This window comes from Phaethon lepturus, unplaced genomic scaffold (assembly GCF_000687285.1).
Source record: "Phaethon lepturus isolate BGI_N335 unplaced genomic scaffold, ASM68728v1 scaffold12149, whole genome shotgun sequence".
NCBI classification, from domain to species: domain Eukaryota; kingdom Metazoa; phylum Chordata; class Aves; order Phaethontiformes; family Phaethontidae; genus Phaethon; species Phaethon lepturus.
Genome location: NW_010564197.1, coordinates 22527 through 37119, shown reverse-complemented (window position 1 = coordinate 37119; position 14593 = coordinate 22527). Strand labels below are relative to the sequence as shown.

General features: G+C 37.9%; 1 protein-coding gene across 1 annotated transcript in view; it reads right to left on the bottom strand.

Moving 5' to 3' along the window:
* Positions 1-1206: 1206 nt before the first annotated feature.
* The window catches only part of KIAA0232 (KIAA0232 ortholog), a gene marked incomplete at its 5' end in the record, with an annotated part of 33609 nt that continues 20222 nt past the window's right edge, over positions 1207-14593 (bottom strand). Inside the window, 3 exons of the mRNA XM_010294797.1 lie at positions 1207-2115; positions 3066-3163; positions 5215-5296. Coding sequence (XP_010293099.1) covers positions 1936-2115; positions 3066-3163; positions 5215-5296 — 360 coding nt within the window. The remainder of the gene's footprint in view (positions 2116-3065; positions 3164-5214; positions 5297-14593) is intronic.

Genomic DNA, 14593 nt, shown 5'->3' with positions numbered 1-14593 from the left:
CTATTCCTTTCTTCACTGTAGTGATTTGAAGAATTTGTGTGTAAAGTTCTTTTTTACTTTCATGTTACAGTTAACTAGTTCTCAGTGCAGATGCTAAACAACCTCTCAAGGAAGCTCCAGAAGAAAGTAAAATATATAAAAATCTATCCAAAGTCTGCAAATAAATTAAGAAGAGAAACTAAAGTGTCAAAAGATTTGCTGTACGAATACAAACCCTAAACCATAGTCTAAGAGGAGGACCAAAAGAAAGTCCCCAGCTAAGGACAAGCCAAGCCAATTTTAAGTACGGATCTCAACAGAAGCGTCGCACAAAGAATGGCATGGTTTTCCGACCATGTATTTCAATTCTTACGTTATCAGTCGAATAAAGGCAACAAAACCCAGTTACTCAGAAAACCTTTCTAGCACAGAACATATTTCAAAGGCAGTTCAGCTCACGTTTCAAACAGCTATAGTTCTCATGAGGTTTATTGCCTGTCAAAAGTAATGGTTAAGCTTTTCAAGTCAGTATCAGACTTTCTGCACTTCCTGATGTTATAGACATGCTGCTATTGTATAGACTAGTTAGTTGTTTTTTTTTTTAAACTATGAGTTGGTAAAAACTTAGAATGTTTAGTTTTGCAAATATTGCTCCTCCTGGCTTATACATTTTGCATAATGTGTTAAAAGCACAAGGAGTTGATAGTCTTGTACAGATGCAACTTGACAATGTATCGACTTTCTAAGTTAACAAAAGAAAATTTAAAAGCAAGTCACATAAAGCAACAATCACTACTGCAATCACACATGTATGTTGTAAGTCACCACCTTCCCTACCCCCACCCACCGCACACGTAACTTGCCCCACACATTCTCTCAGAAACACAAAAGGAACTACGAGATTTACTAAGTTACAGCCACAACAGCAGCTAACTGCAGCAGCCACAGGATTTCTTTCAAGTGAAGCACTGACCCTTTGCATTTAAAACTTCTAACACTGAGCGTTTTAGATCGTTTCAGTCACTCAGGCTCAAGTTCAGTACAGGATGCTTTTGCAGGTTACATGAATGCCATCATCTGCAACAAGACAACATTCTCATTACTCGTTACAAAATTCACAACAATCCACACATCACCCCAGTGGTTTATTATTTTTGGTGTTACTTTTTAAACTTCCGCCCCACATTGGCAAGTTGCTGAAAAGGACAAAAAAAAAAAAGAAAAAAAAAGAGGAAAAAAAACCCCACCCCACATTGCCTCCATACCTACAAAAAATCCTTGGCTTCTCCAGTTAGCAAAAATACAAACCATTGTATCCTCAGTGTTGGTTTGTGGGAGGGGGGAATCATAGGATAGAAAACACAGTTTCTGTAAGTCTCTAAAGCACAACCCTGTTGTTCCTACTTCGAAGTTATGAGATTTACTGAATGAAGACTGGACAAGTCATTCATGCTTTTCTCCTGCATTCAGAAAGGCACCGATAGATTACAGTGTTAAGTATTTATCTCCCAGTTCTTAAAGAACAAAGCCTAATGTGCAGAAAGCTGAAGTCTCCGAATAGCAGAAGTAGTTGTAGACACTGCGATGCTAAGAAGATAGTAATAGTGGTAGGGCTACAGTTACGAATGAAAATAACTGCAATTAAGATGCAAAAAAGCAGTGGTACTACTAAGACAAGCACATGCACATCCATTCTTCATTTGACAACACAATCTAGTCTAGTTCAAATAGCCAAGAATTTAACAGGGTTTTTTTGGGGGGGAGAAAAAAAAAAAATCTTCAACAGGACAGCTGTGTCCTCATCTATAAAATAAGCAAGAAGAGAAAGATAAATACACATCTGAATCCATTAACTGAAGAGGAAACTCAAGTTGTCGTTTTAGAGCTACAGACCCTCAAGAAGAATAGTTTTCCATCTCATGTTACTTTTAAATCATCTGTTCTACTCTGCAGTTTTTATAGTTGAGTTCGAGAAAAAAGCTCCTCCTCACACGGATCAGCCCATTCACTTCCACCTTCTGAGGCTGTGTCTTCAGAGCTGGAGCTATCACTGGAGTAGATCTTCTTCCTGAAGCCATTTGGTTTTGCCTCAGCGTTTATATCATCTGCACATCTTGCTTCATAAACAGAAGAAACCTAAGGATTTAAACTGACAGTGTTGATGGGGAACAACAAAAAACATGCTTGCTTTTTCCAAGCTGGGAGGTTATATAGTTTTGTAGTTGTTCAAGAGAGATGTCATGATTACAGGAAAAGTTCTCCTCTTTCCTGACTTAGTCCACAATGTGGAAGGGCTGCAGAACAGCAGGAACAAAAGGTGGAGCCTTTACTATTTTTTCCTATTCTTTCATCTTACAATTTGCACAAAACAGCAAGAGAATCAAAAGTGAACTTTGTTAGAACGTGTCATTACCACAGGTCATGTTAGCACATTACTGTAAAAGTTACCTCCAAAATCTGGTAGCAAGTATTAAATATCAAGAAAACACAACACAGATCTGACTAAACTTCAAGCAAAACCAGCATCTTTTCAGCTGAATCAGTAAAGCTATAGCAAGCATGTCACAATGTAAACTCAGGTGCTATCGTCACTATAAAAGTATATCAGTAAGGGCACGTGTACATGAAGGTTTTCCCTATGGCAAAAAATCAGGTTTTTGTTCGTAAGCAGGACAGAACTCAGCATGCATAATGTTTACTGGTCCTTTCTGCCTTCATAGTGCACATCAGCCCACTCTTGCCTTCCTGAAATTGGAAGTTGAGGAAAAGACAGCTCATGTTTTTAACACACATGACAAGCAAAAGCCAAGTCTTCCCAAAAGAAACGGAGTTTGCCTAGCTCCTAGAAGTACACCCCTCTGGACAAAGGGCGGTACTCCCCAAAGTGCAACACGAAGGAGTTTTCAGAAGAATGCTCAAGACACAGGTTCTTGTAAGCATAAAGTAAGGGAAAAAAAGCTTTTGAAGGTTTTCACAGGAATTTCATTTGAGGCCAGACTGAAAACTGTGATGAAAGGAAAGATGTGGTGGCACATGCTTATCCAGTAAACAAAACAACTCCTCCCCCAAACTGGTGACACACTTACCATATTAAAATCTAAAAGATGTTCATCATCATTGGATATTTCCTTTACATCTGCAAATTCTCCTACACCATTCTCTCCCTTGGCATTTGTATAACACTCTTACATTGTGTTTGTGGGGGTGTTTCAGAGGAAAAAGGAAGAAAAAACAGAATTGAAGAACACTGTTATTTACATTTAGCCAAAACGAAAGCATCTAGAGAAGCATTCTTGAAATCTACACTCTAAGCCATGTAAACGCTGTGCTTGTGGGGGATTTTATAGTTTGACATCCTTCAAGAAATAAGGCTTCATCAAATCTTCCCTGGATAACAAAATAATTAATAATAATAAAAAGAAGCTACTTATTTAATGAAAACATCTAAAATAGTAAGATAGAAAGAGCAAGAATTACTTTTTATTATAAATGGTTCAGTACATTTTTCAGTTCTGATACTGCATGGCGTTTTTGATCATTTGTTTTTCTACAACCCTACAAAATATCCTGCAACAGCAGCCTGATCCTGACTGACCCTCAAAAAAAAAAAAAAGTTTACGTGAATGGCTGTGGTTTCTACTTACCAGAGTAAACTTCCATATATAATACCTACATATATCATATCGATATATATGGATCACATGCATACCAATATTGTACATTTGAAAAAGAAATACATACAGAAAACAGGATACAGCTAAAGATTTGTGAAAGAATAACATTAGCTCTGAGGATAAAGCTCTAGTTTTGTTAAACTTAGTCTAAAAGAGGAAATCCTGGACCTATTTACTTCACAGAAATTCTGCCACTGTATCAAGCAGGTTCCAAACTCCGTAGTATTTTATACAGTATATTCTGTCTTCCTCTGACGAAATAAGGTGGTGAAACACTGAGGCAGTTAGGCAGCTTCACCAGCAGGTGTCAGCAAGAAGATGACACAATTCACTCACAGGAATTCAAGAATTACTCTCTGTAAAAGAGTGCAAGTCACTGCATTTGCTAGTACAGCAGTAATACCTCTGCAGTTATCACTGGCGGGGGGGGGACCCAACTTTACAAAAGGACACTAAATATCTCTACTTTCTAAATACTGAGATTTTTTTTCCTCCCAATATGGGAAGTTCTGTGACCAGTCCAGGAGGCAAATTGAAGTCCTGTAGGCATCAATCTATTCTCTTTCACTGCACAAACACATTTCTATAGCTGGGAGTGAAGTAAGTCAAGATGTTCTTGATAAGTAACTCAAACTGTCCTAAACACCAAAGTAAGGGCATTTAGGCACACAGAACACCGTTTAGTTGGTTGCACTTTAAGGTGCACTCCAGACATAGTTTGATAATTATTACTGGCAAATCTCACTTCCAGATGATTAAGGAACCAGGTCTCTGGTGAACAGAAAGCATCAGACAGCCTGTCAATTCAGTATACAAAATGTTCTTATTTAGCTTCTTGCCTTCTCCCCAGAAAAGGTAACTTGGTATGCAGGCAAAGAAAACCGCCTGGGTTCCTGCCTGTCCACTGAAAACCTGGGCTTGGGCCAGCTGTCGGATGCTATGAATTTTTGGGAGGCAAGAGAGAGTGCTGGAAGCACACCTGCTTCCGCTTGCGAGCTGCCTGCCTACCAAGGCTGGACTTACTCTCTGTGTGGGACAGGAAAATACCCAGATTGTCACTGTGAAAGGAGTGGCTAAGAGGCAAATCCCTCTCCTTCCCAGCTTGAGAGAAATTCCACACATTCGCTGAATAACTAGCATGTTATTTATGCAAACCCATAAAAGATAATTACTGTGTTTTCAGATTCTTATAAATTTAGCTACCTAATAAGTATTATTCTGGTATGTAATAAAGTATTTTCAGAGTCAGAGACTAATATTCTATTTACTTAATTTCAGGCTCTAGAATTAAGTAAATTTACATAAATGTTAAGACTATCTTAAAAGCACTTTCATTTAAAAAACTATTTAGAAGCATGCTAGAGATCTATTACAAACGTAACTGAAGCATCCCAGATCTCTCTCAGGTAAGAGAATTTATTGTGGAAGTTTACTGTTTGGTTTTTTTTAAATACAGATGGTAGTTCCAATTCATCTGCAAGAGTTCAAATCCATAAGAAAGAGGATCTCATTCTAATACCGGTACAACAGCAAGTTTGTTCAAACAGGCAAAACTTCTTACCTTCACACTGTGATGCAGGAAAAAGGGGAGAATAGAGCGCCTTTTCCCACCAGCACTGCTTTTCCTGGCTGCCACTCATGCTCTGCAGATTAGTATTCAATATAGGAAAGTGTTTATACAATAATCACACTTCATTATGCCATAAATAATATACTTACATGTAAAGGAAGAAACTAGTATTATAACCAATTTGCTAGGTCTTATAGGTCACAATGCTCAATTTCTAACACTAACGGGAAAGGACTGTCAAACTACAATAGAACATCCGTTTTCTGAACTCTTTTACTTGATATGAACTCCACGCAGGGGGCTCATACTTTACCGAGAGTTGTGCAAATCCAGAACAAAAATTCCAGCCTACACTGTATAATCTAAGTACAAAACAAGGAAGAACAGATAGCTACCCGAGAGATGAAAATACAATGAAAGAACTTTGGTCAACAGGACAAATAGTTCAGTGTAAAACAAAACAGAAAAAAAAGCAAACAAAAACTGGCAAATTTTTATGTTTAATGTCTGGAAGGGTGAATTAGCAGTACCCTTACCATCAATGGTATAACACAAAATTAAACTAGAGAATTAATGTGTCAACATGAGGAAAAACTGGTTAGGAGGAGGATTAATAATTTCTCTTTATGGTAAAAATAATCTTAGTCTACTCACTGAAAATGCCTAAATACTGCCCCCCCCCCCATTTTAATGCTAATTTAAATTTACCAGAGGCCTTTCCTTGTAAAATTAATGGATATGGCTAAAATACCAAAGGCTTGTCGTAACAGACATGTCCCTAGTTTTCTGACTGCCATCTGTGGTAACCCCATTAACCTTCAACAGTTGACGCCAGCTTCTAATATCCCCTATAGATATTAGAATGATTGAAAAGCAAATTATAGTGCAACTAGCCACTAAAAAACATTAACAAATGACCATCAACACTGGGTTTCTATCCAGCTTCCTCCTCTGTACACCCAAGATGATTTATGGAAAATTAACAAGCCTCATTTTGTTCCTCTTTTGTAGAGCTAAAAACCTATAGAACCTAAACTTATAAAGGCTTATTACTTAACAAAGAGAAGTCCCTCTCAAACCAAATAAGCAGTTCAAGAGTGCTGTATTCAGAGCTGTCTGCCAGATTAAACTTCTTTTCCCACAAAATTCTGCTATAATGAATACTGGAATTATCCATGCTTGTTCCCTCTCATAACACCACGGAGCAGTCCTTTTGGAACCACTCTCCAAAAACTCAAACCCCAACTCTAGAAAAGGGAGTTCTGAGAAACTTAAACCATAAAAGCCCAAGGGTATTTATTTGCAGCAGGACTTCATAAGAAATATGTGCATTTGCAAATAAATTCAATCATGGAAGCCTCATTCTGCTGCTAACTACAGACAGAGGCATCTAAACTCCACAGGCACAACACTATTAACTTCAAAGTTTCCCACGCCGCTGGTGTCACACCTGCACTCATATCTGCGCCCAAGATAAGCTGGATGAACCACAGCGGGTTACAGCCAAAGCCAGCTTGAGTCTCCAGGGTATAAACAAGCTACAGTGGTCTTGCTTCCTGGGCTAAGTCACCATCAGAGCCTACGTATCTGCTTCAGGATGGCTCGGTGACTCAACCGATGCTGCCCCAGCTCCTGTGTCCTTCCATCACTGCCTCGGTACCAGAAGAGTTAGGGAGAGCCAGATGCGCCTTCTGGCTGCACGCAGAAGCAGCCCAGCAGGACTTCAGTCTGAGCTCAGACCTGGCCCTCTTGCCCCCACACTGACCCTCGTGGAATGACGTGCGTTATTTCTAAGCCAGCATCAAGGTCAAACGTGTAAAGCTAAAGGACAGGTGTAAAGACCCACTACCCACACTAAAGCCATCTGGGTGTTTTGTTTGGGAGGTGATGGGGGACACGAGATAGTGTCCATTTTATACATTCACTGAAGAAAACCAATTTCTCTTACAGTTGCTTAGAAGTTTACTACAATTGTACATCATGAAAATTTCTGAAAATTGACGAAGTACCCTTAACTAGCAAATAAATACCAACTGCAGAATAGTCCCATGACTCTACCTTCCTTTTCTATTTAAAATGGCATTTGCAATTTACAACACCACCTCCTCAAACACATCCTCATGTGCACTTCCAGTATTTTATGGAAAGTTTTAATAAATTTCCCAACTACCCATTTAAATAGCTATTCTCAAGTGCACTCATATTAGAAATTGCAAGTGGAAGTCTTTCCTCTCTGAAACTATTCATATTTACTTTATTCTTAAGTACAGCTCAAAGACAAGAGGGCAAAACCTGTTGCACTTCTAGTCTTGCTGCCGGTCTGCGAGAAGACCAATGGGTTTCCTTTCCTGGTTTACAGCTAGACATATGGTAACTGAGGCTTTTCTTAGAGCTCCTGGTTGAGGATGTGTAAAATCACTTGAGGACTTTAGAATTGACTAGCACAGATACTACGGTAATGTTCAGTTATGAAAGATTCTCCTCCCCTCAAATCCTGACAGATTTCAGTCACAATCGTCTACAAATTTTCAGTAGATTAGGGTCAGAAATGTGCAGTTACATGCTAAAACAAAAACTTCAATTCTGCTTTTCATCTGTCCTCTACTGAGAGTTAAGCCAACAGCAGAAAAAAAAAAAATTATTTTAGTGTTTGTTATTGTTTGTGTAAGAGTTTGACAGAGTAAAATAATAGTTTCAAAACTTTAAACGGCACTTATATGTTTTTCATTGGCATCTATCTCACATGTGTTCCTTCCAACATCATTTCATGTCTGTTTTCCCAAATGAACCTTCCCAAGAACCTCCACACAACAGCAGGGCTGTCCTCGTAAGTCTTTTATCCAAAATCTCAACCGAAACCTCTGGTATACAAAAGAACCACCATTCCTTGCAGACATCAGTAGCATTACTCTTTCTCAACTAAAAATTCTAGTGCTGCTTCGAAGACCAAATTACAGTGAGAGGACTCTGTACTCTAGCTGGAGTAAAGTAGCTAACATGAAGGAGAGATTTTGTGAGCTTAAGTGGATAATGACCATTTTAAACAGCGTGTTTGATCTCCAGCATCACGATGGAATTTGGCTGTTTTGTTAAGGATACAATTGAAAAAAAAGGGAAAACAAGCAGAGAAGTAAAGCATTGTTTCCCCCACCGTGAATGCCATTTCCTACAGCCGATGAGATTTTTCCTCACCTCTTCCACTCACACAAGTAAAGCAGCCAAGGAAGATTACTGTTCTACACAGTTTTACTGTATTGCTGCTTTCTTCACAAGACTGCTATGGACAGCAATACATAATTCATTAGCTGATGAAGCTGTATTGCCAGAAGGCAGCAGAATATCATATTATATGGATCTAGGGGAAAGGACAAGCTGCTTTGGTGAACACACTTCAGCCTGGGGAGCTGGGCCCAGGAGGAGCATTTTACTCTTTTGCTCGTTTTGCTTGTGCAAACTGCTCCATACTCACTACGGCAAGGGATGTATCCAACACCACAGTTTTCAGCTGTGACCAGCAGGCAGCCTGATAAACAGCACGTTCGAGCAGTACTGTTGGTCTGCTGATGTAAGACTAAATTTATCTGTCGTTTCTGTGTGACAGGACACTGAACCAACTTTTAGGAATATCTTTGAAAGAGGCATTTAGGCAGGTAAGGAAACAGTGACTACCCAAAGTTGGGAAGGACCAGGTCTAGAGGTATGAAAGCAAGGAAAAAAAAAAAAAAAAAAAAAACAAAAAAACCTATTCATATAATAAAATCATAAACCTGGTACTGTCGCATCTGCAATATGAGGTTTTATTACCCAAAGGATAAATATGCGGATGGGAAAAGCCAAGGAACAAAAGGCAGGAAAAATTTGGAGGGAGGGAGGTAGGGTTCCTTCCTCCTCTCCTTATGTATACAGATGTATTAAAAGGGAAGTTCATTATGATAAATTAAAAACCCAAACCCCAAAATATTTGTTTATATTTTGTTTTTATATATATAAAAAAATATAAAAATATTTCTCCTCAGGTAAAAGCTTGATTGCTCATACAAGTAGTTCATTAGAAAATTACTTTCTGCCAAGAAGAAAGAATAAAGTAACAGACAGTTTTATTTTGCAACCTCAAATAAATTTCTTAGAGAATATTTATGAATATGCAACATACTGTTTTTCTCCACCAATAACTGGAACAGGATGTGCTTAACAACTTAAATGTTATTTTATCAGCAATCTCCATAGGGGGAAATATTAGTATGGGTTTTTTTTGCTGTTCCTTAACTAACAATTTTGTATGAGACAGCAGTAATTTCTGTTGATTTCTTTGCTTCCATCACAAGTTTTTCCCTAAAGTTACAGACAAAAGTCCACAGCAAGTTCATATGGCAGATCAGTCATCTGCTAGTTTGAAAAGTTACATTGGTCAGAACTTTATTCTTCAAGCAAAATTTATGCAAAGCATCTTCTCAGAGCTGAGGTCTACAGTTTTAAGGACCATATGCCTGAAGGTCTTGAAAAAAAGGGCACTTCCAGAATTTTATGAAAAGTTTTATTAAATTTTCCAGCTGCCCATCTAAACAGCTATTATTTTTCATCTAAATTGATAGGCCTTTCAGGATAGACTATTTGGGCTCTAGATACTAATTTAAAACCACCAGCATTGAATATTTCTACTCTTTCAGAATGCATGCTGACAAAGATTGAGGCAGTGACAAGAGTTTTGCTGAATTTGAACAGAATAAGCACTAAAGCCTCATTATGATCCGAAAATTATCTGAAGTGTTACAACTGACAGTTTCATAACCAACGACAGAGAAAGTAAAAGTCATATTAATCTGTAAGTACAAATTTCCTTGAACCTGCTCTGCAACCCCTCACTATCAGAAAGAATACAAGAAACACATGAATAATTTAGAAGCCAAAGCAGCAGTGAACCCATTGAGTCCCATTCCAAAAGATCAGATCTTAATTTTAGTTCATCAGCTACCCAAGGAAGATATATCTGGCTCGAGAAGCTAGTCACAAATGAACAAAGAGAGCAGAGTCTAGAGTTTACATTCTTAAAATCTACTTGGCAGCCACCTAATTCTCAAATTTCACTGAAAATATACGTGTAAAGGACCCTATGAGATCATCTAGTCTCTACTCCTGCACAAAGCCAGAATCAACTACAACGCACTATTCCTACACGCTAAATCTCTTTAAGACAGTATTTCCACTGCTTCCCTAAAAATAATTGAGCCTTACAATAAGCTCATTTTCTGATTAGAATTCTTTTTCTTCAGTTTCCCTTGCTGTGATTTAAGGTCAGCACATCCACTTCCTTTGTGTTTACCAGAGCCTACAAGACAAGCACAGCTTTTTCCTTATCTCCTATAACTATGAACACGGCTTCTGCAAAACTCCTGGGTTCCTCTTCAAATTTCTCTTTTTTTGAGATAAAACAACCCCAGTTCCTTCCACTCTGTTTTCAAAAATAGTGATCTTTGTGTTGCTCTCCTCAGGACATCTTTCCTGATACAAGGGAATGGGAGCTGAGCCCGGTACTCCAGCAGAAGGCTTTCCAGCACCAGCTACAGAGGAGCAATTACTTCCCCTCTTACAGAAGGGTTTTCCTATTTATTTATCACAATGCTGTCTTCTGCAGTGTATCATTGCTGACTTATGCTCAGCTCACGATCTACTTTAAGATGCTTTTCCGTTTCACATCATTTCCTCACCTGTCACTCCTCACACTGTGTTTGTGAAAAAGATTATTATTTTCTTTAGAAGTTTGTATTTCTCCCTCCTGGATTGCACTTTATTTTTCAGACCATCTCTCCAACTTACCCACCTTTTGATTCTAATCCTGTCTTCCAGTGTAATGGCAGACTTTTCCAGTTTGATTTCATCAAGGATTTCCACAAACATCTATTTTACTCCCTAGACCAGAAAAATTAGTCATCTCCCTTCTCCTCTAGTAAGCCACTGACTGTTACTTTGAGTGTGCAATCTTTTTGTCAAGCCAATACTTAGAAACTTTCTCACTTTCTCGTGCATCTATGCTATTTACTGGTTAAATTTCCTAAATAAATGTTTTAAGAGAGTCATTGGTAATACATCAGGTTCCATTTTCCTCTTTAAAAAGCCAGAAAATTATATATAAGGGCAAACACGTTTCCCTTTTCCCTTCACATCTTCTACGTGTTCTCAAACAAGTATTCTACTAGGCTTTTTTCAAGTTAGTCACTCCTCCTCACGATATTTAGCTGAATATTCCTACGACTAGCTGAAACAGTGTAATTTACCTGTACTACTCCTTTGCTTAATTGTCTTTTCACCATCAATTCAGACGACAAAAAAAAACCCTGCACTAAACAGTACCTTTTTGACATTATTTTTTCATAGCTTTCCAAGCTTGTTAGTTCTGTCTCTCAGACACAGCCTTCAGTCATTTCTTCTGTTTCTGATTTACTTCTAGGACTTTCAGGTGTAGGACATCTGTATTTTATTGGCTTAGTTTACACCTTGGGTTTTTTCCTCATGATTTTTATATTGTCATTGCGAACTCCATCTTTTTAAGGTCTCTCTCATGCAAGATACTTTCATCCTTCAAAATCTCAGCAAATAAATGTCTTATTAATTAGAAAGTTAGAGCTCAGAGTCTTTGTAGGTGTTTTCGTTACCTGCCATGATCAGCACCTATCAAAAACCATCTGGACCAATCCTTTCTCAGACAGCCCCAAAGTTACTCTTTTACAATGAAGTCCTTTGCTCTACATGCTCTTGAATGTTTTCCCCACTTGATTCTCCTGATTTTAAGGCAAGAAGCAGACTCCTCTGCATTTTGCCTCCCTCTTATCACCACCTAGGTTTATGGCAGGTTATCTCCTACACTACTGACATCAGAACCAATGTATGTAAGGCACCTCTCTTCCCTTCCTCTTGATGGCCCTTCCTAAAGGAGTTCTACACTTACATTGCATTACTTCAGTCAAGCAAAGTACCTCACCAAATCTAATAGGCCAATTAAGTCATGAGATCCATAAACATTTACGATTTTTGCCAGTAAAATTTCCTCATCCCCAAATGCATTGTTGTAGGCATGTTGAGACTTCAAAAGTTTTGTACCAATCCCAACAAAACCCACAGGTCCCTTAATCTATGTCAAGGACTCAATAGTATAAGCATTCTTAGGGCAAACCTACTATACCAGAGCCCATATAAAATTTATTGATAAGACATTCAGCATTGTTGTATTGAGAGACCATTAACTGGACCAGACTGTGTACTTACCCTGATTCCACAGCTGAATGGTAAGAGCATTTAGTTGGAAGAAAAAGGACTCTACTTCAGCAGGTATAGCAGATGTGGGTTTTTGTTTGTTTGTTTGTTTGTTTGTGGGGGTTTTTAGGGGATGGTTGTGTTAGTCTTAAGTTAATCTTAATTAAGTTAATTGTAAACTTAATTAATAATTATTAAGATTAATAATTAATCTTAAATTTAAGTTAATCTTAACTTCAATTCCTTCTGCAAAATTGCTATGAGTCTAAAAGTGCTCTAATATAGAAGGTAAGAGGGAGGAATCTGAACCAGATTCTCCTACAGTCTTATAAATATTCATTATACGTATTCAAAGATGTGCGTTTGCACAGCACGTATATAATACAAGTTTATGTGATGCAAAACAGAATGTTTCGCTATTACACTGTGGTCTGCGTTAGTATTTTCAAACCCATTATTTATGCAAAAATACTGGAGGTACATCAGAACACAACTCAAACTTTACGTTAGACAACAGTGAGTTAAACAGTAACTTCAATTAAAAAAAATATCCTTTACACGTATTGATCTATACTAATCGGTCAATTCCACAGCCTCTGCTCAAGTGAAAACTCTTTCTCCCATGCATGTATGTGTGGGGTGTCCAGGAAGAATGCTCCTCCTAAGCCATTCTAATTCTAGGCATTTTATATTGATTTTGTTTAAAAATAGTATCACACTTAAAAAGAAAAAAGTTTGCACACAGAAGAAATACTTGCATGACATTTGTTCCCTTACTGCACATGATATAGTCATCATCTTTACTGATTAAAGTTTACTTCGTAACCAACATATTAAAATTGTTTTAATGCTTAAAAAAACCTTTTCCTTTACAGATAGGCTTAACTACAATAATACATTTCGATAATTGTTCTCAAGCCAAAAAGCCTATTATCTTCAGATGCACACTAATGGCTCATAGGAAAGCCCAGAGTGTGCACACATCCTTTTGAGACACGCTAGATACAGGAGGGCTAGTTAACCCAGCCTTTCTGAGTTCAGGTTGTAATCTGGCTCCTCAAGCCCCCTAGGAAGAGCTTAACTGCAAATCAAATTGGAGTCTAGACTGCCGAGATGGTTGCTGGCTTAGAATTTTGAAGCTATAAAAATGCCTACAAAAATCATGCAACCTGAGCAACAGAAGCAGTTAGTTCTCCTCTTGCACTAAGGAACTTAAAATACCAGAGCTTTCTGAGCACTATTCAGTACCAAAGGTTTTTTTTCAATCCTCATGGCTACCATAAACTATGGAACCACTGTAAACTTATATACCAGACTCTCTCTACTTTCTTGAATGGATAAGTGGTTGAAATGAAGATGAGAATAAATATCTTCATGGGGCACGAGATCTGAAAAGGGCTGGAAGGAACTTCATTGACTTGCTGTCATAAGTAACTGTATTATATCATTTGTTCGTTCATTATGTACTACTGCATGAGGAAGTTAGATTCTGCTTACTCTTGGTAAAAGGTAATTCCAGAATCTGTTCTGACTTACAATCCAAGTTTATTAATTTTTTTGGTGACTCTTTTTGCAAGGCCTGGCACAAACCCAGAAATTTCCCGTTAACCTAACAGAGCAGCAGGAACCAAGATGTCTAGAAAGGGCCTAGAAAAGTCACAAACTTGATTCTCTTATGCAAACAGCAGACATCAACTTACTGACACTGGGAAAAGAAGCTGCACTAGCACTTAATTTAAAGGAGGATGAGAGGAGAAACAAATGGGGAAGAAGGAAAATAAGGAACTCTGATTTTGTACAACAAAAAAGGTTATCTTTAGTTTTAGCAATAAAAAAGTTAGCTTTCCCATACATGAATTAGTGCTTCAAACTTGTAATTGGGGAGTATACAATCCCAATACAAACACAAGCTGGGTGTAACTCTTCAGTGGAAAATGATAAAAATTTCCTCCTAATGTAAATATTACAACTGCTGAGTATGTGCAAGAGGAAGCTGAGGAGGAAAAGAAAACATAAGATCCAACTTATAACTATCCAGACAACATCTCTGGGTGCGCAACTAAATTATTTTAGAACAGAATAGAATAGTTTCACTTGGAAAGAACCTACCACGATGATCTAC